At 38.0% G+C, this 23925-nt stretch overlaps 3 protein-coding genes across 3 annotated transcripts; all 3 read left to right on the forward strand.

Annotated features, from left to right (window-relative positions):
* Positions 1-1526: 1526 nt before the first annotated feature.
* LOC116135821 (receptor-like protein 33) lies at positions 1527-5179 on the forward strand. Its single transcript, XM_031421537.1, is given in 3 exon segments — positions 1527-2442; positions 3041-4121; positions 4123-5179. Coding segments are annotated over 3 exon segments (3054 nt in total).
* A 10329-nt stretch (positions 5180-15508) lies between these two features.
* Positions 15509-19262, forward strand: LOC116135792 (receptor-like protein 33). The gene has a single exon (XM_031421511.1). It carries the CDS (start codon positions 15857-15859, stop codon positions 19250-19252), a length of 3396 nt encoding a protein of 1131 aa, XP_031277371.1. The 5' UTR covers positions 15509-15856; the 3' UTR covers positions 19253-19262.
* Positions 19263-19935: 673 nt separating this feature from the next.
* LOC116135783 (receptor-like protein 7) lies at positions 19936-23920 on the forward strand. Its single transcript, XM_031421497.1, has 2 exons — positions 19936-20677; positions 20810-23920. The coding sequence occupies exons 1-2, from the start codon at positions 20187-20189 to the stop codon at positions 23700-23702; spliced, it is 3384 nt and encodes a 1127-aa protein (XP_031277357.1). The 5' UTR covers positions 19936-20186; the 3' UTR covers positions 23703-23920.
* The last annotated feature ends 5 nt before the right edge of the window (positions 23921-23925 follow it).

The raw sequence follows: 23925 nt of genomic DNA on the forward strand, positions 1-23925 counted from the left end.
CATTTAAAATATCATTTTACCATCTAAATTTATATTATATTTCTGATTCCAGCGTCATTGCAGCCCATACTACCACAATTCTTTTTCCCGATTATCATTCACCAAAACTCTTTAAACCATTATCCCGCCGATCTATGGTTTTTAATACCGCTTAGTACCTTTACATTAGAACCCCTTGTATCCTTACATTCTCTCTTTCTTTACTTCTTTCTTTCATAACTTTGAATTAGTTCTAATTCCTTATTTATCGGTAAAATAAAATATTCTTATTCTACTAAGATTCACATTTCTATTTCTAATAGAACTACTCTAATTTTAATCATTCTCCTCTTTTAACTTAAATAATATCATAAATCAATTTTTCTTTCCTAATACATCTCAGAAAAGGAAAACGATTATTCATAATTAAAAATTCTTAAACTAGAAATTTGCCGAAAACTTAATTCTTTTTCTTCTTGTTTGTCTTTTCTAGCTTGTCTTTTTTTTCTTAATTGCCTTTTCTTTCGTCAACTACAAAAGTGTTCACATTCCAACAGAGACAAAGGAAGTCAAATCATGCATATATGAACTCAACTAAGCAACTTTGACTTAATATATTTATATATAACAAGTGGCGTCGACTTCACCAACCCCCACTGAAGCTTCTAATGAGAACCAAGAAAATCTTACTCTGTTACCATCTCATTAATGATATAAATAAATAGAATAATTAAACATTTATTTTTTGTGATAGGTTTCGAAAGTACTTTGAGGATTATTCTTCTTGCCAATGGAATGGTGAACAAAAGTTTAAAATTCTGTTGATATGTGTGCTAATGAGATAGATTCAAGGAATGCTCTCCTGTTGAGAGTCGCTGAAGATATATGATGTGCATTTCATATTATCAATACATCAAAGAAGACCAAATATATATATCAACACAATCATTAGTGTTTACTTCTTTTTAGCATCAGGGTATTGTTCTCTTAAAGCCAAGAACATGAAGGAAAATATTGGAAAGTAGAACAAAACTAATGATCTGTTTTGGTTATTTTACTTTTTTATTTCTCAAAGAGCTTAGAGGATCTAGCAATTTGTTTTTTAGTTAACAAAAAATTAAGTCATGAGCTACTAAAATTCAGATATCGGGCTTTCGTTCACAAAAAACTTGAGCACATACTTAATTAAATATGCTGATCATTCATTCTCTTAGGTTCCTGTGCTTCTTTTGCTGCTTCTGCCTCCCAATCTATATGTTTGGTTCATCGGTCGCCATGCCCCACCAAACACTTACTGGTCATCAGATGGACTTTAAGCTAAAAGGTCCTCTTCAAAAGCCTTGACCCTCCTATATAAAGTCACTACTAGTTTATCACATCTTCAAGCTTCATTTATACAAGTATTTTGCTCATATAATCTGTTCCCAATGAGAAATCTGTTATTAACATGGCTTTTTTTGATACCCCTTTCAGCAATTTTTCTTAACATCTCTAAGCTTTTTGTTTCTAGCCAATGTCAGGGCGATCAACAATTGCAGTTACTCCAGATGAAAAGCAGCCTCATATTAAATTCTACTTCATCTGTAAATCTGGCGCAGTGGGATCAAAACACAGATTGTTGTAATTGGAGTGGTGTGGACTGTGATGAGGCTGGACATGTTATTAGTCTCAACTTGAGCAATGAATCAATCTTCGGTGGAATTGAGAATGCGACTGGTCTATTCGCTCTTCAGAATCTGAATAGCCTAAATTTGGCTTATAATAGATTCAATGCAACTCAAATTCCGTCCAGGTTGGCCAATCTCACAAACTTGACTTGTCTGAATCTTTCTAATGCTGGCTTCGCAGGACAGATTACCAGTTCGATTTCAGGCATGACAAAGTTGGTTTCACTTGATTTGTCAAGTCTTACCTTCGTGGGAGATTCTCTCTTGAAACTCGAGAACCCAAACTTAAGAATGCTGGTTCAAAATCTCACAGAGCTCAGAGAACTGTATCTTGATGGTGTAAATATATCAGCCCATGGAAATGAATGGTGCCAAGCTTTATCCTCTTCATTGCCCAATCTGCAAGTTTTGAGCATGTCCAGCTGTTTTCTTTCAGGCCCTATAGGTTTATCCCTTGGGAACCTTCAGTCACTCTCAGTAATTCGTTTGAATCAGAACAATCTATCGTCCCCAGTTCCAGGCATTTTGGCAAATTCCTCCAATCTAACCTCCTTGCATCTTAGTAATTGTGAGCTGCAAGGAACATTTCCAGAAAAGATATTCCAGGTACCAACACTAGAGACTCTTGAGTTATCGGAAAACAAATTACTTCAGGGATCTTTGCCAGACTTTCCTCGAAAGCTAAGAGAAAGAAGGTTATTCGTGCATGAGAGAGAGAAAAACAGAAGAGAAAGAACTGATACAAAAACAGTCTGCGTTTTTCATTCAAAACAGAGAAATATATGGACATCTGATGGTATTTGGCCGGAGAACTCTAAGAAAGAAAAGGAGAAAAATTGCAGAAAGTGAACTGCTGTTTTTTTTTATTAGTGAACTTGCAAAATATATACAATAAAGCTTAATGTTTTACCAACTACAACAACCATTCAGACTTTTAAATTTCAAAAACAAAGTTGGTAACTTAATACATCCTTAGTCTAAGCTGATTATACCTAATCATGTCACAAAAAATAACAACTACAGCACAACTCCAGCAGCTTCCGTTTCAGCAGAAAACAAGGGAATGCAACTGCTACTTGGCACCAAGAAACTAATTCAAAAAACAAACTAACTTAACTGAATTTTCCAGCAAATTATCAATGCTTCAACAACATCATACAGCACTGTTACAACCACTTCTCAGTATAAAATAATCTTTAAAAGGTTACAATTTGAACTACCCTTCACAAACACAAATAGCATTGGGATTTTGTGGCCTTAATCACCGGCTGTCTTCACCTAAACAATACACAAATATCACTTGACAAACAGCCCCTTTAATTCAAAAAACTGGCGCCAAACTTTCAAACCAGCCATGCAAAAAGTTTCCAGCAAAATATCATTTGCTTCAACAGATTCCATCGGAGAGCTTAAAAGTTTGTCAAGAATAGAGCTCACAAGCTGCAATTTCACCGGACCAATTCCCACTTCATTATCTAATCTCACCCAACTAGTTTATTTGGACTTGTCATTGAACAACTTCACTGGTCCAGTCCCACCTCTTCATATGTCCTAAAATCTCTCCTATCTAGATCTCTCTCAAAATCATTTGACTGGTGCTATCTCATTCACTCACTGAGAACAGCTTTTGTATCTTGTTTATGTTGACTTAAGCAGCAATTCACTTGAAGGAAAAATCCCCTCATCTCTGTTTTCAAGGCCATTGCTGAAGCAGCTTCAACTTGCTAACAACCAATTCGAGGGCCAACTTCCTCAATTATTAAATCCATCCACCTCTGTGTTGGAAACCCTTGATCTAACTGGCAACAGATTAGAAGGGCATATTCCTATGTCTATCTTTGAACTCAAACACCTAAGTATCCTCTTACTTTCTTCCAACAAGTTCAATGGCACTGTACAGCTAGATAAGGTTCAAAGGCTTAGCAATCTTACAAGGCTTGACTTTTCATACAACAGCTTAGTAGTGAATGCTACTAGTGGTAGTTCTTTGCCCCCCAAGATTAGCACATTGAAGTTGGCTTCTTGCAACCTGAGCATGATACCTGACCTCAAGAACCAAACAAACCTATATCAATTAGATCTTTCAGACAACCAAATTTCGGGAGAAATACCTAACTGGATATGGGGAGTTGGTAATGGCAATCTCATCCATCCAAACCTTTCACATAATCTTCTGGTGGGTCTGCAAGAACCATATAATCTTTCTAATCTACGTGTCCTTGCCCTTGACCTACACTTCAACAAGCTCAAAGGAGAGACCCCAAAGCCACCACGGTCTGCAATCTATGTGGATTACTCATGTAATCTTTTTACTTCCATCCCAGCTGACATTGGTACTTTTCTCCCAGTCACCATATTCTTTTCCCTTTCAAACAATAGCCTCATAGGAGTTATCCCTGAAACAATATGCAATTCCACATATCTTCAAGTTCTTGACTTGTCAGAGAACAACTTGAATGGCACGATACCAACTTGTTAATCTCGGTGTTCTAAGTTTAAGGAGAAACAATCTCATAGGAACTATTCCTGATGCATTTCCAGGAAATTGTGGATTGCAAACGCTAAGTCTCAACGAAAATCAACTAGAAGGAAGGGTTCCTAAATCTCTGGCTAATTGCACAATGCTGGAGGTGTTAGACCTTGGAAACAACCAGATCACTGACAATTTTCCATGCTGGCTGAACGAAATATCTAGCTTTCATGTCCTAGTCTTGCGATCCAACAAATTTTATGGAAAGATCGGTTGTTCAGAGATACAAGGCAACTGGCCAATGCTTCAGATTGTCGACTTAGCTTCCAACAACTTTAGTGGAAAATTTCCAGCTATATGCTTAACCTGGAAGGCAATGATGGCTGATGAAGATGAAGCCCAATCAAATCTCAAGCATCTTGGATTTGAGTTCATGGGATTCAGCAAATTATACTACGAGGATTCAGTAACAATTTCCAGCAAAGGTCAAGAGATGGAGCTAGTGAAGATCATAACTTTCTTCAATTCCGTTGACTTGTCAAGCAACAAATTTGAAGGGCCAATACCAGAAGTGATAGGACAACTCAAATCACTCTACGTTCTTAACTTGTCAAATAATGTGCTCACAGGACCTATACCATCATCTATTGGAAAGTTGCGACAACTGGAGTCCTTGGACCTCTCAATAAATTACCTGAGTGGGGAAATCCCTTTACAACTTGCAAGCCTAAATTTCCTCTCATTCCTGAATCTCTCAAATAATCACTTTGTGGGAAAGATACCATCAGGTACTCAGCTCCAATCATTTTCATCAACATCTTTCGAGGGTAATGAAGGATTATGTGGCCCTCCTTTGACAAATAATTACACAACAAATTCCAGCATGTTACCACCTCCACCACCACCTTCACCAAATAGTAAAATTGATTGGCTGTTTATAACGAAGGAGATTGGATTCGCGGTGGGCTTTGGAGCTGTCTTTGCACCCCTGATGTTTTCCAAGAAGGTAAACAAATGGTATGATGATTGCATCAACAAGTATAAGGTGAAATTTATCAGGTAAAATTAAGGATATTAGTATGTAATTTGGAGTTCTGTTTCATTTATAAGTTCTTTATTTCATGTTTATTGTTTAATTAAGATTAGGATTTCATTTGTTATTGCGATTAGAATTATTAGAATTTCAAGTTGTTTATGATTTGATTTCATGAGCTTAGAAATAAAGCCTCTTGCAACTTAGTTTTGGGCTTTAATTATGGTTCTCCTTGATTGATTTGACACTTTTATCTTTTAACCATCTTAGTTATCTTCGTTTGGTCTACTTGTCTTGTCTATCCATCTCCCTATTTCTTAATTTTCTAACTATATTCGCTATTCATGTGATAGTTATCTAAGATCAATTAATCAAATGTAATCCTATTGATGATGCGAAAAACTGGATCACCAAATGAGATGTGGGTTAAACTAACCCACCTTAAAACAGGGAACTATTTATAATCCTTAAGGATGCGACATCATTAATTCTTGCCAACCTAATCCCCTCCATACTCAGCGACATAATTTTCCATATTTCAGAAACACAGAACGAGATGCTACTTGATGTGGCATAGAGGTGCCATAGGGACTGGTCCCGAGACTAGCCTGGGCCTAGGGGAGGGGTGATCGGGCCCAGGACGATCCTTCCTCCAAGGCTCAGGCCCAGATAATTTTAAAAGACCCCTAACAAATAACCAAAACCCGCTGTAATATATAAAATACATAATAAATTTAAAGGTTAAAATATAATTTGTTTATATGAGCCAGACCCTAGCTTGGGATTAGTCTAGGCCCTTACAAAAGTGATGGGCCCATGACTAGTTCTAACCAATTTGGGTCGAATCCCTCCCAATTTGGGACCGGGCCCGTTTGCCCACCTTTAATGTGGCAACCCTATATGTTTAATACATCATCTCCTCTAATTTGCTAACTCTATCCCTAATTTAAAACCATTCAATCACATTAAAACACATCGGCTCGTATCAATGACTTTAAACAAGAAATTTGTAAATATATTATATAGAATTAGTTTTCACATACTTCAAATGGGGTAGAGTATGGTAGGCCTGAGAAGCTTAGTTAGCGGCCCAAATAAAGACCCAACAAAGCAAAGCTTCATGAATTATGATGTATAATATTGAATCTATTCTCGAGTGGACAAGAACAAATACCAGCTACAGGGTGGTGAATTATCCAGAGAAAATCTTCCGTGGCTCAGGTTGGTCAATGAATTTCAGTATTCCTCCTCCATCAGATCCTCGCACTTAAACAACACCATTACTAATATACTATATTTTCAGGAATATTTCCAATTACCATCTTTTAACTCTAGGATATCATCTAAATTAGAGTTTGCACCAAATCATTACAGATAATCACGACCCTTGCCTGTTGTATGGTGTAAATTATTCATCAAATTCTCTTCAATATTCTTGCTGTAAGTGATTATGAAAGGAATTTGGCATTTTAACTGACAAAAACTCAAGGTCTACGGTATATGTTCTCCTAACGTGTGTGAGAATCTAACAAAATCTTGCTTTCCTAAATTTCCTTGTCTACCGTTCCTTTCACGTCACAAGTTTCAGTCATGAGAATTTGCTTATTAATTAGTTTTCAATGAGAAGTCTATTCTTGTCCTGGCTTTTCATCACACTCATTTTAGAAAATTCCGTTGGCATCTATATAATTCTGGTTTCTGGTCTCTGTCAAAGAGATCAGCAATTCGTTGTTACTCCAAATGAAGGGCAACCTCGTATTCAGTTCCACTTCATTGGTACGTCTTGTACGGTGGAGTCAAAGCACAGATTGCAGCACTTGGAGCGGTCGTGTGATTGGTCTTGACTTGAGCAATTGAATCAGTCTCTGGTGGAATTGAGAATGTAGCTCACCTTTTCGGTCTTAAGTGTCTGCAGTGCATAAATTTAGCTTTCAATCAGTTCAACGCTGCTCAAATTCCATCCAGTTTAGCCAATCTCACATACTCTATCAGCTTCTTAGCTGTATGCTACACGTTTGGTTTCAGGATTTACTCAAGTACTAGCGAACTTTGTATGGGCTAAAACTTGGAGGGCTTGAGAACCTAGTAGATGGCCCAAATAAAGGTCTGGGCCAACAAAGAGAAGGATCTGAAAGATTGATGCCTAACTCCTCACCCAAAAGGCCTTATTGAGTGGGAGGATTGTCCACTCTTATAAACCCATTGGCTTGAGTGTGCCTAGTCGATATGGAATCTCCAACACTCCCCCTCACGGTCAAGCCCATATGGTCCACTTGTCTATGAATGGAGGTAGTTTGACAGTCCACCGCTGGTCAATCACTCAGCTCAAATGGGGCTGGCTCTGATACCATGTTAGAATTTGAGTTGAGCCTAACTCCTCACTCAAAAGGCCTTATTGAGTAGGAGGATTGCCCACTCTTATAAACTATAATATCCCACTTGAGGTACGTATTTAAGATTTGCTGTATTAGTTAAAAGTTTACTGTTTCAGCTTCAATTGAGTTTATTTGTTCATGTATGTTGAGTTGGTTGATTGGTTACCTTGAAATTGGTTGAATTTTGGTGAAGTTTGGAAATCCAATCTTCGCCGGGGCGAAGAATAAGCTTCGCCGCGGCGAGGAGGAGGAGTTGCACCCACGGGTAGGTTCTGCCCTGTTTCGCCGGGGCGACGCAAAGTTCTTCGCCGCGGCGACGAGCCTAAGACAAAGTTTCTTGAGTTTTCTAGAGAATTCTTCTTTTGGGACACAATGACCATTCTACCCCTAATTAGTAGGAAAAGTAGGGAGTAAAATGAAAGAAAATTTAGTAGAGATTGTGTTTGGATGGGGGTGTAGTTGTAAAGAATCAAAGGATATAGATGGAATTTCCAAGGAAGGGCAAGGGCAAAATGGGAAATGATGCTTATAATATGAACTAAAAAGGGTTAAGTGTAGAGAAACCCTTTATTTCTTCATTCCACCGCCTCTTCCATTTGCCCATTTTCTCTCAATTTCTCCATCCAATCTTCCAAGATTTCTAAGGGATTTAAGAGGGGTTTTGAGTAGAGATTTCATCTAAGGCATCCTAAGGTAAGGATTCATGCTTTAGATGTGAATTTTCTTATAAATTGTAGTGAAGTCTTATATGGTTGCTGCTGTCCTTGTGGTTGTTTTGAGTTGTAGAGAAGAGACAAGACCACAAAGGGAAGGAAAAGTGCTAAAGAAGTCATCTTTGCACAAGGTAAGTAAATCCAACCAACTTGAGTTTTAAACAAGCTTTTTGTGTAGAGATGTATGCATGATCAGTATGTAGTATGATTAATGAGAAAATTGAATTGAGATGAGTAGCTATTTTTGTAGTTGTTGGATAGATTCCATGTATGAGAAGTGTTTTAATGTGTATTGAGAATGGAATTTGAGATGAAGTTTGAGAGATGTTGTGTGAAGCTTTTTGGGAGTGCTTTTCTTGACAGGGATTATGAGTAATTGAGGGAGTTTTTCCCCATTTTGGATGGCTAGAAAAATGAAGTTTAGTAGTAATTTTCGTAGGGTGTTTATATGCACATGAGATGTTTGAGGAAATGCCTAAGTGAAATCTGCCCTGTCACTGCCGTAACTTTCTAAGTAATTTTTGAGTATCTTACGGTTCGAACTGGGCTGAGACCAAAACAGAGAAGTTGTAGCCCTGTTTCTAAGCTTTGAAACGAGACCAGAACCGTAGTAATCCGAGGTGTATAGCATAAGTTATGGCCGTTTTAGTGTGACTGGTGCAGAATGACTGTTTTGAGGAAATCTTGTAGTTGGCATTTCATTAGTGCATTAGGGAGCATGAGATAGCTCTACACCTTTGTTTATACACTTGAGAAGTAGCTTGAGATTTAGTAGAGAATTTGAGTATAAGTTCTTTAAGAGTTAAGAGAATAGAGTAGGTTGTGCGATGGGGAACCCGTGAGTAATGGGTAGAGTATTCCCGCATGTACGCCGCATTGAGAGAGCGGCATGAGTATGAGATAGAGAAGTGGTGTAGCCCGTGAGAGTGCATGCGGATGAGGGCTATACCCGAGTACCCGAGAGAGAGATTATACACTCACATAGCCAAGGGTTCCGAATCCATGCATAACTGAGTCCGATCGGCTAGAATGAGTAGAGGTCACGTAGAGTGGGAGTGAGTCCCGGCCGTGCCCCCGGTAAGATGGGGCCGTGACTTATTAGAGAGAGCTACTAGAAAGGAGTTCTAAGAGAAAGAGAAAGAGAAGTACCAAAGAGAAATGGTATGAGAAGTTGTAAGGAAAGAATTAGAGAGAGAGAGTTACGGGGCTAGAATGAGTAGAGGATTTACTTACTGAGCATTATTTTAGTGCTCACCCCGTTGTTTTCCTATGTTTTGCAGGATCCAGGTGAGAATGCAGTCGGATGGATGTCGACACGCGAGGGGAAGCGGTTACACTGTCCACCATGTTTTAATAGTTTTGTACACTTTACAAGTTTGTGTAACAATGTATATGTATGTAAAGAATATATGTACATATTTAATAAAAAGAAAGTTTTGGGCCCAATTTCTTTATGTTATTTTTTTTTATATATTTCATTATAAGCTTTTGAGTAGTAGTGGCTTTTACATAAACCCATTGGCTTGAGTGTGCCTAGTCGATATGGGATCTCCAACACTCCCCCTCACGGTCAAGCCCATATGGTCCACTTGCCTATGAATGGAGATAGTTTGGCAGCCCACCGCTGGTCAATCACTCAGTTCACATGGGGCTGGCTCTGATACCATGTTAGAATTTGAGTTGGGCCTAACTCCTCACCCAAAAGGCCGCCTCTTCTGATCCCCGCACTAAAATACAAAATTTGCAGGAAAGTCACCACCAATTACCTTTTGTAACTTAGATTTTAAACCGAACTATAACAAGATGTTTAAAACTTGCTTATATAGGCTTTGCCATCTGATATGTTACCGGTATATTCATTGCCTAAGAAACTCACCGCTATATATATTTCTCGCTAGCCTCAATCTATGAAGACAATATTCATGGATCCGTTTAGATTATTATTTTATACCCTATTACCAATCATATTCTCCAAATAACTGTTTGTTTAATTATTTAGGAAATATTATTATATTTTATTCAATTATTTTAAACCCCTTAAGTTTATTAATTTAATTAAATACCTTAGAAAAAAAGTTTAAAAATTAACAAAAACACCCCCATCCACCCATAGTTACCAGATTTCGGCAACCACCGTCGGTGGTAGCTAAAATCGGTCACAACGATGTACAAACGATCGGAACTGGCTGGTAATTCATTGATCTGACTTTTTTCGGCTAGATCCACAGTGGATCTGGCCGGAAAAGGCCGGATCAATGCAGGACAGGCCAGATTCAACCGGTCTGCGTCATAACGCCAGATTCTGACGGTGGTGGCCGAAATCTGGCACTGTGGGTGGGTGGAGGTGTTTTTTGTCATTTTACAAAAATTTTATATATTGGGGTGTTTAGTTAAATTAGAAAACCTATGGATTTTTTTTGTCAATTTTTAAATTTTACCTCGTAATAATCACCGTATTCAACTATCCAATACTATTTCTAAAATCTTATCCAACATAACAAACCAAACGGACCCCATGATTCTTACCTCTTGTATGATGTAAGTTACTGATCAAATTCTCTTCAAGATTCCAACTTAGCTAAACAGAAATAGGAGCCATAACCGAAGAAGAGTTTATGGAATCTGGAGGCGAACGCAATGATTATGGCAGAAATGCATAAACTAATTCAGAAAACGTTGTTTTAATGAAAGGAAACAAGAAATACAACCATGCTACTATATGTTACTGTCATGGTATAAAATGATGCTGTATATTTCTGTATGTCAAATTAAAATGGAGGGTGAACAAGTGTAACAATCATAATATGTCCAATGTCTAAAACTACTTTAGTAAATTTTAGAAAGACTTATTATATGACTGTGGTTGTTGACTGATCAGATGATGCAAGCAGGGCCGTCTCTAGAACATTTGTGACCCTAGGCAGGAGATACTTTGGGGCCCTCTAATAATATAAGCATATATTAAAAAAATTTTAAATTTGTTTTTTTTTTTTTTTTTTTTTTTTTTTTTGCCTTTTGAGATGAAAAATCACTAGGAGAAGTGGATAGCAATCGGCAGACTAACAAGGTTAGGTTGGTGGGGGGTTTTGAAGAGTAGATATTGGAGAAGTGAGGGTGGTGAAATGGTGATGTTTCAATGCCAAGATTGATAAGAAAAGACTTGAGAAGTCACGGCCCAAAAGGTACCGATGGCTGGCGATTGACAGGTAAACGGATAGGTATGGAGGGGTTTTGGTGAGAGGGCTGAGGGGAGGAAGGTGGTGGGGTCGGGGAAGGCCAACAATGTCGGGGTACATGCCAAAAAGGCTGAATGGTTGTTGTGTGGTGGAGTTGAGTTGCGAAATTCATAAAAAATTAGTCAAATCGAGGGCTATCAAGGTTGGGAAATGATTAAAATGATGATTTTGGTGGAAAATCGACCGGAACCAAAATGTGCCGAAATAAACTCCAAACCACTGGCGGCAAAGAGGGCTGGAGATGATTTATGTGAATGTCAAATTTTGGGATTGAATTGGGGGTGAGTATTTGAGATATGTAAATGACATTTTAGTCTTCCATGTTAAAAGAGATTCAATGTGTTAATTGGGGTATAAACTAGAATATATAAAACTAGAGGTACAAACTTGCTATTTTGTTAAACTTTGGGTGAGAATATATATAAAAAGTTTATAATAAATTTGGGCTTTTTCGGCTTTTTTTTGGGGGCCCCTTGGCTTAGATAAGAAATATTAAACCATTTTCATTTTGTAAGATATTCAAAAAAAAAAAAAAAAATTTATAAAAAATTTAGGCCCCCATTTTTTTGGGGCCCTAGGCAGGTGCCTCACCTGCCTACCCCTTAAGCCGGCCCTGGATGCAAGTGTGGGATGGAAACCCTTATAATTAATTTGCAGGAATTTACTAATCTATTCTAGAATTTTATTTTGAACTCGGTTCTTTTTCCATTATAATCAGAAATGTTAGTGCAAATTTTGTTCTGTTATTGAATCAAAGAACTGGGTTCATAGGATGAGTAAGGAGGTTGTGCCATATTGAACCATTAAAGAGGACATTTAAGGAGGATGAGTCTCCTTTCGTGTAAGGAGATGGCCTTCTGGATAGGACAAATTAGCCTCATACAAAATTGTCTCTAAAGCAAACCCAATTCTCTTCAGGGTCCCCTCTCAAATGGAATTGTCAAACTATCTTTTTCAAGTGGAATTTATCGAGTCCGGATGGATCACTCTAGCCTTTTAGGAGTCTCATATGGGAAGCTATGGGGAATCTTGGCCTTTACTAAGGGGATAAGTCAGATAAATCTATAAAAGAAGTTTGAAAAAGACAACGATAACATGAACTCAGCCAAGATTGATGGAACTAATACAATAAAGTCTCGTTACCAACGCGTAATGGTCAATGAATTTGGCATGATTAGTGGGAAAAAGGTCGATAGAAAATAACTCCTGAAATGGACTTTCAACCCAATCTTTCAAGGCCAGCGTCCCAAATTTCCTTCTTCACTAATAATCCCTCAAAGTCTATCTGCTAACCAGTGGTGCCTTATCCTTGACACTATCTCCCAACCAGTGGTGCCTTAGCCTTGACGCTCCATGAAAACAACATGCGGCTCGTTTAATGCAAGTGGATCATGAATCATGCTTTCTCTTTGTCTTCTTGTTGATTGTCCTTAATAATTCTTTGGCTATACGGCAAGGGCCTCAACAAGCAACCAAATGGATATCAAACTCCATCTTTGTTTAATTTATCCTTAATATTATGTTAGATTCTCCTAGTTCACACATGAAGAAGCAATTGTTATCATTTGAAGACTTAAATTTAAAAAAGATTTTGCATTAATCTTAAAGGGTTAGATTCAGTTTTCTAGAAACAAGAAGTTATGGCAGACAAGTGGAATTTTACCAATCTCCACTGGCTTCTCCAGCCCAGATTCTTCAACATTTTAGACTCTTTAACCCCGGACTATTTGTGCCCGTTATAATCCCACATAAAATGACAGTTGAGATGGAAAATAATGGATTCCAGGAAAGAGTTTGGTATCCAATGTTTCAGAGTTTAGTAATTACTAGAGTAAATAACAAACGTGTCGTATGTGACTATAAGTCGAGTAAACTATCAATGGCGAAATTATATTTCTACCTAACATGGAGCCAGACTTCCAAAAATAATTCATCAAGTCTACTGGAAACAATGGGAGGTGGGTCCAATTATTTAAGACTGAGTACTAATTTCTAGCTTACATGAAATAAGTCGTTGGCATGTCTTATAAACTTATCTTTCCCTTTAAATGGCAATCAAAATTCAAATGTTGACTGTTTACAGGTTCTGGTAAACCCCATCAAGTTTCACCATGAGACTTTTCAATTCAATCTTCTTCAGCGTTTTTGTCTGTTTGTAAACTTGAATTGAAAGATCCATGAAACTTAATGTGAAATTTCTGAAACTTTTACCAAAATTCATTCGCAGTTTAATGGCGGTGTGATATAAAGTAGTTTTTATTTGGATAAAAAAGATGAAGCATTAGTTTAACGAAAATTAAAAGAATGACCTTTTCAACATCCACATTTCCAAGGTCCGACATGACTGCAGGCTGACAAGGAAGTCACACCAAGTTTTAGAAAATTTTGAGTGGACGACTTTTTGCACCTAAATAATAAATAGTCATAAACTTTTAATATTTAAATTTAAATTTTATTTTTTATTTTGGTATCATTATGAGTTTATACCACTATCATTCTTTTTTTTTTATGTCACTCACTAAAATCCTTCAAATCATATTCTCGTGGATCATGTCAATCACAAGCAATTGAGTAGTTAAGATTTATGTGATTGCCCCTCCCAAATCAAATTCTGATAAATCTCAATCACCAAAATTTAACCTTTTATCACCAAAGGATTTATTGATCTTCTATCTTCAAAAGTCCTATTGAGTTTGTTTTCTGTTGGGTGCATTTGGTTCCATATTTCTATCCATATTCTCAAAATATTGTTTGGTACCTTATTTGAGAAATATTAGTATATTTTTTAATTATTTTTAAACCTCTTAAGTTTATTAATTTCAAAAATACACCTAGAAAAAAATTTAAAAATTAACAAAAACACCCCCACCCACCCATACTTGCCAGAATCTAACAACCACTGTTGGTGGTAGTCGGAATCTGTTACAACGGCCTACACCACGACCAAAACTTACCGACAATTCACCGATCTAACGACCAAATCTTGGCCATCATTGACCGACAACAACGACCATAAGATGGACTTTTGCGGTCGTCGACGGCCACATTTGACCATAGATCTGGTATTTTCTAACCAGATCCGTGGTTAGATCTGACCGAAAAAGGCCATATCTACGCCATACCTACCAGACTTAACCGATATATGTCGTAACACAATTTTTTTACCAGATTTCGATGGTGGTAGCCGAAATCTAGCACTGCGGGTGGTAGAGATATTCTTGTCATTTTACAAAATTTTTATATATTGAAGTATTTAGTTAAATTATCAAACTTAGGAACTTTTTTATAAATTTTTAAATTTTGTTTTGTAATATTCTCCTATTTAATTACCCAATATTATTCTAAAACCTTATCCAAAATAATTAATAAACTTAAGTAATTTTTTTTATAAATTTTACCTCTCCAACGACTCCATATTCAAACGAACCATTTAAAAAATACGCAGGTGAGAAAGTAATATGAAGCCTGAGAAAAAGTCGTTAACTTTAATTCATGTGACATGGACAGAGGTGCCCACTTCACAAGAGTCGTAAGCACACCGTACAAAATCATAATTGACGATATAATATAATACCCTCGTATTCAATTTTATGTGAAACTCACTGTCTTCTTTTTCCTCTTCGGTTCAGTGGATAGACATCCAACACAGATCTTACTTCTTTCTCTTTTCTTCTTCTTTCTTTATTTTTACAGTCAAATTTCTAGATATATACTCACCGCTATTAGTATCAATCATAACTTAAATATATATAAAAAAAATTTAATTTAATTAAGAGAAAATCAAAACCCCTTTGTTGGTATGTTTGACAATTATTTATAATTCTAAAAATATTTACCTTCAGAAATATCTATCAACTGTTAGGGTCTCTTTCTAATAATTATTGGATGTTGACCTAAATCCCTGTACTGGGAGCCAAAATCTACGGCTCATTGCTGATCATCATTCATTACAATATTTAAAAACTGGTGAGCGGATTTCTTTTATTAAATAAGAGATTTCAAAATGAAGCTACCGCACACAAAAGTCTACAACATTATTTATTAAACAAAAAAGTCGACCTTTGAGGCCTTGTATGATAATACAATAAACAAGTCGACCACTAACTAATGCTACAGAAAATCCCTATACGAATAACACCTCATACGCTGACCATCCTAACTATTCTCTTGAATTTATCTCCATTGTTGCTTCTTCTCCAACCTTCCACTCAATACTTTTGGTTGCCTTCTCTTGCCAAACTTGACATAGTTTTTGGTCGGCCATAAGTTGAAGCTATTAAGCCGAAAGGTCATGTAAGTGGGTATGTAACTTTTTAAAGTCACAACAGGATTTTTATGTCCTTTATGTTTCAGTCATATGGGTGTTTTTGGTTTTAGTTACCAATGAGAAATCTACTGTCATGGTTTTTCCTGATCATCTTTTTCGCAAGCTGCTTCAGCCATGTAGTTTTGGTTTCTGGACAATGTCAGAGTGATCAGCAGTCATTGTTACTCCAACTCAAGAACAGCCTCCTGTTCAATTCTACTTCATCTGTAAATCTGGCGCAGTGGGATCAAAACACAGATTGTTGTAATTGGAGTGGTGTGGATTGTGATGAGGCGGGACATGTTATTAATCTCAACTTGAGCAATGAATCAATCTCCGGTGGAATTGAGAATGCGACTGGTCTATTCGCTCTTCAGCATCTGAATAGCCTAAATTTGGCTTATAATAGATTCAATGCAATTCAAATTCCGTCCAGGCTGGCCAGTCTCACAAACTTGACTCATCTGAATCTTTCTAATGCTGGCTTCGCAGGACAAATTCCCAGTTCGATTTCAGGCCTGACAAAGTTGGTTACACTTGATTTGTCAAGTCTTAACTTCTTGGGATCTTCTGTTTTGAAACTCGAGAATCCAAACTTAAGCACGTTTCTTCAGAACTTCACAGAGATTAGCGAACTGTATCTTGATGGGGTTAATATATCAGCCCAGGGAAATGAATGGTGCAAAGCTTTATCATCTTCACTGCCTAATCTACAAGTCCTGAGTTTGTCCAACTGTTTTCTTTCGGGCCCTATCAGCACTTCCCTTGCAGAACTTCGTTCACTTGCAGTAGTCCGTTTGGATCAGAATAATCTGTCTTCTACAGTTCCCGGGTTTTTAGCAGAATTCATGAATTTGACCTCCCTGCGGCTCAGTTACTGTAGGCTACTTGGAACATTTCCAGAAAAGTTCTTCCAGGTACCAACACTACAGAATCTTGATTTATCAAACAACGAATTACTTCAAGGTTCTTTGCCACAGTTTCCTCAGAATCTGTCTCTTAGGACACTGATGCTTAGTTCCACAAGTTTCTCAGGGACATTACCAGATTCCGTAGGCAACCTCAAAAATTTGTCAAGAATAGGGCTATCAGATTGCAATTTTACAGGACAAATACCCGCTTCAATGGCCACTCTCACCCAAATAGTTTATTTGGACCTGTCATTTAACAATTTCAGTGGTCCGATCCCATCCTTTCACATGTCCAAAAATCTCACTTACCTAGATCTCTCTCATAATCTGTTCACTGATGCGATCCCATCCAGTTGGGAACAGCTTCAGAATCTTTCTTATTTTGACTTGGGGTCCAACTCCCTCAATGGTAGTATTCCCTCGTCTCTCTTTGCAATCCCATCATTGCAGAAGCTTCAGCTTGCCAACAACCAATTCAGGGGCAAAGTTCCTGAATTTGCAGATGCCTCTTCCTCTCGGTTGGATACCCTAGTTTTGAGTGACAACAGACTAGAAGGGCCCATTCCTTTGTCAATCTTTGGGCTAAAAAAACTTGCTATCCTCTTGCTTTCTTCCAACAACTTCACTGGAACTGTACTGCTGGATAAGATTCAAGGGCTGACCAATCTTGCAAGCCTTGACTTTTCATACAACAGCTTGACAGTGAATGCTAGTAGTAGTGGTTCTTTCCCTCCCCAGATTAGCACACTGAGATTGGCCTCCTGCAACCTGAAGGTAATTCCTAATCTAAAGAACCAATCAAAACTATTTCAGTTAGATCTTTCCGACAACCAAATTTCTGGGGAAATACCTAATTGGATTTGGGAAGTTGGTAATGGAGATCTCAACAGTCTAAATCTTTCGCATAATTTCCTGGTGGGTCTGCAAGAACCTTATGTTATTCCCAATCTCATTGTTCTGGACCTGCACTCCAACCTACTACAAGGAAAGATACCACTTCCTTCCCCAGATGTTATCTATGTGGATTACTCGAATAATTCCTTTTCTTCCATCCTCACTGAAATTGGTAATTCCCTTACTTTCACCGTGTTCTTTTCCCTTTCAGACAATATGATTTCAGGACCTATCCCTGAATCAATATGCAATGCCACACTTCTTCAAGTTCTTGATCTCTCAAACAACAGTTTCAATGGCAATATACCAAAATGTTTAACTCAAAGCAGCGAGACTCTTGGTGTTCTAAATTTGAGAAGAAACAACCTCACTGGAATTATTTTTGATACATTTCCAGAAACTTGTGCATTACAAACGCTAGATCTCAATGGAAATCATCTACAAGGAATGGTTCCAAAATCTCTGGGTAATTGCACAATGCTGGAGGTTTTAGACCTTGGTAGCAACCAAATAAATGATACATTCCCATGCTGGTTAAAGAATATTTCCAGCTTGCGCGTTCTAGTCCTGCGATCAAATAGGTTTTATGGGAACATCAGTTGTCAAGAGATTAATGGTGCCTGGCCAAAGCTTCAGATCGTCGACTTAGCTATCAACAACTTTAGTGGAACACTACCAGGAAAGTACTTAACAACCTGCAAAGCAATGATGGCTGATGAAGATGAAGCACAGTCACAGCTCAAGCACCTTCAATTTCAGTTCCTGAAATTCGGCCAATTGTACTACCAAGATGCAGTAACAGTTACCAGCAAAGGTCTGGAGCTGGAGCTAGTGAAGATCTTAACTTTATTCACCTCCATTGACTTGTCAAACAACAATTTTGAAGGGCCAATACCAGAAGAGACAGAACTATTGAAATCACTCCGTCTTCTCAACTTGTCACATAATGCTTTCACAGGCCCAATCCCATCATCCTTGGGGAACTTACTACAACTGGAGTCCGTGGACCTATCAGCTAACCAGCTGAATGGGGTGATCCCTACACAGCTGGCAAGCCTTACTTTCCTTTCGGTCCTGAATCTCTCAAACAATCACTTTGTGGGCAGGATCCCATCAGGTACTCAGCTCCAAACATTTTCAGCATCTTCTTTCGAAGGTAATGAAGGATTATGTGGCCCTCCTTTGACAATTAATTGCACAACAAATCCAATTCAGTTACCACCTTCAGCACCAGCTTCAAGTAAGGAATTTGATTGGCTGTTCACATTCATTGGTATTGGATTTGGGATAGGCTCGGCGGTAGTTGTTGCACCCCTAATGTTTTCAGACAAAGTGAACCAATGGTACGACGATCACATCATTGACAAATTGCTAATGGTGATTCTCCCCATCTTTGGATTGATTTACAAGACTTCTCATCAAAGAAGGATTGAAGCAGAGGAAGATCTCGAAGGCAAAAAATCAGATGAAGACGACGATGATTACGATGAAACGGAAACCCAAGAATTTCGCGGGCGGTATTGTGTCTTTTGCTCTAAACTGGACTTTACAAGGAAAAGGGTTGTTCACGACCTTAAATGTACTTGTCATGACTCACCACCACCCATTTCTTCTTCTACTTCCACTTCATCCTCATCTTCTTCATTGGCACATTTTGATCAAAGTTGAGCTTTCTTTAGTTCTTTTCTTCTTTTCTATTTTGTTCTGTACATAAAATACACAAAGCAACAATGGTGATGAGAACAAACCTGAAAACATAATTTTGTTATGTTGTATAAAACTGAGTATCATTTTTGGTACTTAAATTGCCATGAAGCATAGCAATGCGACTCACTGAGGAATTTTTTCGAACAGGTGAGGCTCATAAAACATAATACTATATTTGCTAAGCCAAAATACGGCCGAATAAACCAACCATTTCTCCGAGGTAAAGGCTTTCAAATATTAAAATAAAATTAAAATATTATATAATACGTCGAACTCGAATAAACTCAAATCCAATATTATTAGGTTCAAACTTGCTCAACTCGACATATGAACTACTCAAATGTTTTCAAACTTACCTATTATTATAGTCAAATTTTCGCAATGAATATTAAGTCATAATTTTGAAATGTCTCAAGTTACGCGGTTGGGTGCCTGCCATTAATATCAGTCATAACTTCAATACATAAATTTCAAAATTATATTGACAAACCCAAAAATAAAAATAAAAAAGTTATGTAAAATTACAATTAGATAAGTTGGTAGTATTTGATAATTATTTATAATTCTAAAAATATTTATCTTCACAAAAATCCTGTTGGTTTGATTTTTCTTGGTTTCAAAATTGAGCCCTTAGTGACGTTTACGCTGAGCACTCTTGCTGACCTTCGCATTCTCTGGAATTTCTCTCCATTGCTGCTTCTTCTTCAACCTCCCATTCTATACGTTTGGTTTCTGCCTCCAGCCAAACTTGACATAGATTTTTGTCGGCCCTAAGTTAAAGTTATAAGCTGAAAGATCATGCTATTGGGGATGCAAGCAACTTGTTAAATTCTCAACAAGATTTTTTCTGTTCCGCAAGTTTTATTTGTATGAGCGTTTTTGGTTATAGTAAACGATGAGAAATCTATTGTCATGGTTTTTCTTGATCATCTTTTTAGCAAACTGCTTTGGCACCGATGTAGTTTCAGTTTCCGGCCAATGCCAGCGTGATCAACAATTGCAGTTACTCCAGATGAAAAGCAGCCTCGTATTCAATACTACTTTATCTGTAAATCTGGCGCGGTGGAATCAAAACACAGATTGTTGTCATTGGAGTGGTGTAGGTTGTGATGAGGCTGGACGCGTTATTAGTCTCAACTTAAGCAATGAATCAATCTCCGGTGGAATTGAGAATGCAACTGGTCTATTCGGTCTTCAGCATTTGAAGAGCCTAAATTTGGCTTATAATCAGTTTGATGCAACTCAAATTCCATCCAGGTTGGCCAATCTCAGAAATTTGACTTATCTGAATCTTTCTAATGCTGGCTTTGGGGGGCAGATTCCTATTGAGATTTCAAACATGGCAAGGTTAGTTACTCTTGATTTGTCAAGTCTTTACTACTTAGGATCTTCTCTTGAGAACCAGAATTTGAACCTTTCTCCCCTGAAAGTCGAGAACCCCAACTTTAGCACTTTTCCCTTGAAACTCGAGATCCCGAACTCGAGCACTTTTCCCTTGAAACTCGAGATCCCGACCACTTCTCTCTTGAAACTCAAGATTTCGAATTTGAGCTTGCTTATTCAGAATTTCGCACAGCTCAGGGAACTGTATCTTGATGGTGTAAATATATCAGCTCATGGAAGTGAATGGTGCAAAGCTCTATCGTCTTCACTGCCTAATCTACAAGTTTTGAGCTTGTCCAGCTGTTTTCTTTCCGGCCCTATCACCTCTTCCTTTGCAAAACTTCGGTCACTTTCAGTAATCCGTTTGGATCAGAATAATTTGTCATCTCCAGTTCCAAAAGTTCTAGCTGAATTCGTGAATTTGACCTCCTTGCGTCTCAGTAATTGTGGGTTACGTGGAACTTTTCCACAAAATATCTTGCAGTTAGCAACACTAGAGCATCTTGACTTATCAAATAACAAATTCCTTCAAGGTTCTTTGCCAAACTTCCCTCAGAATCAGTCTCTTAGAACCCTGATGCTCACATTCACAAATTTCTCGGGGTTACTACCAGATTCCATTGTCAACCTTAAAAATTTGTCTAGAATAGAGCTATCAAATTGCAATTTCACTGGAGCAATTTCCACTTCGATGGCTAATCTCACCCAAATAGTTTATTTGGACCTGTCATTTAACAGGTTCACTGGTCCAATGCCATCTTTCCACAAGTCCAAAAATCTCTCTTACCTAGACCTCTCTCGTAATCGGTTGACAGGTGCGATCCCATCCAGTTGGGAACAGCTTCAGAATCTTGCTCATGTTGACTTGAGTTTAAACTCCCTTGATGGTAGTATTCCCCCGTCCCTGTTTGATATCTTATCATTGCAGAAGCTTCAGCTTGCCAGCAACCAAATTGAGGGCCAAGTTCCTGACTTTCCAGATGCATCCTCCTCTCTGTTGGATACCCTAGATTTAAGCGGCAACAGATTGGAAGGGCCTATTCCCATGTCGGTCTTTGAACTCCATAATCTTAAAGTCCTTATACTTTCTTCCAACAAGTTCAATGGCACCATACATTTTGACACAATTCAAAGGCTTCACAATCTTTCTACTCTGGAGCTTTCGTACAATCGCTTGGTAGTGAATGCAAGTGGTAGGGATTATTCATTCCTCCCCAAGATTAGCACATTGAAGTTGGCTTCTTGCAACCTGAGCATGATACCTGACCTTAAGAACCAAACAAACCTATATCAATTAGATCTTTCAGACAACCAAATTTCGGGAGAAATACCTGACTGGATATGGGGAGTTGGTAATGGCCATCTCATCTATCTAAACCTTTCACATAATCTCCTGGTGGGTCTGCAAGAACCATATAAGCTTCCCAATCTGAGTGTCCTTGACCTACACTTCAACCAGCTCCAAGGAGAGATCCCAAAGCCACCACAGTCTACTATCTATGTGGATTACTCATGTAATTTTTTTACTTCCATCCCAGCTGACATTGGCACTTTTCTACCAGTCACCGTGTTCTTTTCCCTTTCAAACAATAGCCTCGCAGGAGTTATCCCTGAATCAATATGCAATGCTACATATCTTCGAGTTCTTGACTTGTCGGACAACAATCTCAATGGCACGATACCAACTTGTTTAATTAAAAGGTTCCCCTCTCTTGGGGTCCTAAATTTAAGGAGAAACAAAATCACAGGCGTTATTTGGGATGCATTTCCAGTAAATTGTGGATTACAAACTCTAAATCTCAACGGAAATCAGCTTGGAGGAAGGGTTCCAAAAACTCTGGCTAATTGCAAAATGCTGGAGGTTATAGACCTTGGAAACAACCAGATCACTGACAACTTTCCATGCTGGTTAAAGGAAATCTCTAGTTTTCGTGTTCTAGTCTTGCGATCCAACAAATTTTATGGAAAAATTAGTTGTCCAGAGACACATGGTAAATGGTCAATGCTACAGATTGTCGACTTAGCTTCCAACAACTTTAGTGGAAAACTTCCAGCTAAATGCTTGACAACCTGGAAGGAAATGATGGCTGATGAAGATGAAGCCCAATCAAATCTCAAGCACCTTCGATTTGAGTTCCTGGGACTTAGCCAATTATACTACCAGGATTCAGTAACAGTTTCCAGCAAAGGTCTAGAGTTGGAGCTAGTGAAGATCCTAACTATATTCACCTCCATTGACTTGTCAAGCAACAAATTTGAAGGGCCAATACCAAAAGAGATGGGACAATTCAAATCACTCTATATTCTCAACATGTCACGGAATGCTCTCACAGGAACCATACCATCATCTGTAGGGAACTTGCGACAACTGGAGTCCTTTGACTTGTCATGGAACCAACTGAGTGGGGAAATCCCTTTACAACTTGCAAGCCTAAATTTCCTCTCATTCCTGAATCTATCGAATAATCACTTTTTGGGAAAGATACCATCAGGTACTCAGCTCCAATCATTCTCGTCAACATCTTTCTTGGGTAATGAAGGATTATGTGGCCCTCCTTTGACAATTAATTGCACAACAAATTCCAGCCAGTCAGAAGATTCAGCACCAGCTTTAAGTAAAGAATTGGATTGGCAGTTCATAGTCACTGGAACTGGATTTGGGATAGCCTCAGCAGTTGTTGTTGCACCCCTAATGTTTTCAGACAAAGTAAACCAATGGTACGACGATCACATGATCGACGAGTTGCTAATGGTGATTCTCCCGATGTTTGGGTTGATTTACAAGACTTCTCATCAAAGAAGGATTGAAGCAGAGAAAGATCTCGAAGAGGAAAACACAGATGAAGACGATGATGAGTACGATGAAACAGAAACTGAAGAATTTCTCGGGCGGTATTGTGTGTTATGCTCTAAACTCAACGTTACAAGGGAAAGGGTTGTTCACGATCCTAAATGTACTTGTCTTCACTCACTACTCATGTCTTCTTCTTTAACTTCATACTCATCTTCTTCATTGGCACGTGGATAAAAGTAAGGCTTTCTTTCGTTCTTTTCTTCTTCTGTATTTTGTTCTGTACATAAATACAAAGAGCAGCAACCCTGAAGCAGGGGTAATGAGAACAGAACCTGAAAACATACAATTGCTTTATATTGTATAAAACTGAGTATCATTTTTAGTATTTAAATGGCCATGAAGCACTACAATGTTCAACAGTAGTTCTCGTTGAGGAATTTTGTCGAACAGGTATGAC

This window comes from Pistacia vera, unplaced genomic scaffold, assembly GCF_008641045.1.
Source record: "Pistacia vera cultivar Batoury unplaced genomic scaffold, PisVer_v2 Contig303, whole genome shotgun sequence".
In the NCBI taxonomy this organism is placed as follows: Eukaryota; Viridiplantae; Streptophyta; class Magnoliopsida; order Sapindales; family Anacardiaceae; genus Pistacia; species Pistacia vera.

What these genes read in the sequence shown, in the direction of transcription:
- LOC116135783 (XM_031421497.1), top strand. Translation starts at nt 20,187, where the DNA reads ATGAGAAATCTATTGTCATGGTTTTTCTTGATCATCTTTTTAGCAAAC. An exon ending in TCAAGTCTTTACTACTTAGG is followed by an intron (nt 20,678 to 20,809) that starts ATCTTCTCTTGA and finishes GATCCCGACCAC; the next exon opens with TTCTCTCTTGAAACTCAAGA.
- LOC116135792 (XM_031421511.1), top strand. Translation starts at nt 15,857, where the DNA reads ATGAGAAATCTACTGTCATGGTTTTTCCTGATCATCTTTTTCGCAAGC.